Source organism: Lottia gigantea, assembly GCF_000327385.1.
Source record: "Lottia gigantea unplaced genomic scaffold LOTGIsca_135, whole genome shotgun sequence".
NCBI lineage: Eukaryota > Metazoa > Mollusca > Gastropoda > Lottiidae > Lottia > Lottia gigantea.
In genome coordinates this window covers 385769-388347 of record NW_008707526.1, presented here as the reverse complement: position 1 = coordinate 388347, position 2579 = coordinate 385769, and the positions used below count along the sequence as shown (strand labels likewise).

Here is a 2579-nt window from a genome sequence, read left to right as displayed (position 1 = left end):
TCATACCTGAATAGCTGCCATTTCTCTGATGAATTCGGATCCTTTTTCATGAAGGATGAAGAGGCACTGGGGTGACACTAGAGCATGTTGCTCCCATGAATTGGCTGATGGTGCCCAGTTAAATATGGCTACACCACAACAAAAACAGATAACTTTATCACCTAATCCTGAAAAAAAAAAGTTGCTGGCATTTAGCCTCAATACAATTCATGTGCCTCTTTAAATTCAATATTTCTGTGTTCTTTGAGTTTCTACCCATAAAAAAAGAAAGGACAGAAACATAAAGTTTTAAATGGATGAGTACGCCATTTTTTTACCAATCATAGTTTAGTCTCAGAAACAGGAATTAGCTAAGCCAATCAGTAATAGCGTTCACAGCTCATTGTCAAAATTCTAGCCTTCAAATCCATGTGTGTCCAGTTTTATGAGACACTGCCATATATAGAAAAGACATATAGAAAAAGGAAAAGAAATTCCAAGCTTCAGATATTTTTGAAGGAATTATAGATTTTCGTACACTTATAGTAAGCTTACTGAAGATAATTACTATTTAGAAGTTAAGACCTAGGATATCCTAGAAACAGTGTTTGAGATTAAGACCCTAGGATATCCTACAAACAGTGTTAAAAGTTAAGGTCCTAAGATGTCCTAGAAACAGTGTTAAAAGTTAAGACCCTAGTATATCCTAGAAACAGTGTCAAGAGTTAAGCCTTAAGATCGTTTGGGAATAGATATCCATGACTCAAATGAACACCCTAAATTGGAATCGCTTATATATTCTTTAAGTTTAGGCCTATCAAAAGAAATATCCAATTATTATTACCTGTATAAAAAAATCCTGAATCAGCCAGATGCGTTTTAGTGTGTTGAAAGTGTTTAGGCCAGTATTTAAATGATTTCAAACGTATGTTTACAGTTATAAATTGAGGATGATACATTGGATATAAATTACGCTGGTCATGTGACACTTCACTATTGCTCTGACACAGTTTCTTATGGACCAGTTCTTCTAATTCACGAGTTACATCCCCAACATCAATTCCACTGATCAGAGGACACCGGTATCGTCCCTTAGGTGAGATTCTTTGATGAATATTCCTGATATTATTTTCATGAAATGAGGCCTGACCTCCACAATAGACACATTTAACATGATCTTCCTCATCTGCTAGATGTCTAAATCCATTTCTTGCCCATTCCTCTGATTTTTCATCAGTTGGATCAGGAAAAGTCAACAGTCTTAGAGATTCTCGTACCATAGATTTCTTCTCCCCAATTTTAGGATGGATGATTTTCCCTGTGAACTCAGCACTGTGGTCCATGCAACTTCTTGGCACAATTTGAAGGTTTTGGTTACGTACCGGTATTTCTATTTTCAAAGTTATCTACTCTTTCTGCCGTTTCAGCATCCTCTGCTCCAAAAAATAAATTGCGTCTGACATTTTGGGCTTCTGCGTTATCAAGAACATGTGCTGTTGTGTGAGTTGGTGGTGTTTCGTTAGGTCTAAATAAGATAGTACTGGTATTCGAGTTGACATTGGCTGAACTGGTTGGTGTTTTCGGTAGAGTTTGTGAACTAGGCCTATTTTTTGGTGTGGATTCATCATCAGATGGTTGTTGAGATGGACTGCAAAAATGATTTGATGTCCCTTCATCTGTTGATGATGGAGTCGGTGGTTCTTGAAACAGTTTTTCAGCTGAAATATCCTGATTATTTGGATCAAGAAAAGGACAGTTCATTTTCAGTATTCTGTGGACTGCCACTGGAGATACCTTACCCCAGGCATAATATTCAACACCACAACAGAAACACTTCACTTCTTTTTTATCTGAATAATAAAATCCAGCTCTAGCAACACTCAGAAACGATGCTGATTTCAAATCCACACGTGAAACTTCACGATTTTGACAGTTGTCAACATGGTCACGCCGAACTTGGTCACGCTTTATCAACAAATTGAAGGATGCAATCCTCGAACTGAGGCTTGACATTTCACTATTCACTTCCGACATCGTCAAAAGCAATGATATTTTACCAAATTTAATCCTTAAACACTACAAAACTAACAAAAATTTCCAAAAACTGATAACCCTATAACAACAAAGCCGCCATTTTGGCTATTTTGAAACTCTTCAATCAGTAAGGTAAAATTATTCAAAAGCATGTATGGTGGCCAATGAGCACACTTGTGCATTTTTTCTGATAAATGATATTATTTTGGAACGCTTCAGTTTGGCATTATATAATAATTATATATATGATATGAACCATAGCTTCAGGAAATGCTTCCTAATAAAAATGGAAAGCTCACCTGAAAACATTCTGTCAATAGAAAAATTCCATTAAAATACAAATACTATACACTTTTGTCTCTAAGACACCTTCCGGATTCATGGAAACAGAAACCACTCTTCGCTTATTTGTCAAAAACAATTTAAAAGTTTAAAATGTACCAATCGTACAATTTTGGGAAAGAATCTCTAATAGAAACTAATAGTTTCGTTTTTCAGCTGACAAGGGATTTTAAAAAGTACATAATATAATTATATTATATAGTCATGACAGGGACAACCGGTAA

The 2579-nt window shown here is 35.6% G+C and overlaps 1 protein-coding gene across 1 annotated transcript; it reads right to left on the bottom strand.

The window, feature by feature from the left end:
* Positions 1–198, bottom strand: LOTGIDRAFT_139361 (hypothetical protein; the record flags this gene model as incomplete). The annotated part of the gene is made up of 1 exon (XM_009049408.1): positions 1–198. A coding segment is annotated over one exon (198 nt), but the record flags the coding sequence as incomplete, so codon positions are not given.
* Positions 199–2579: the final 2381 nt, after the last annotated feature.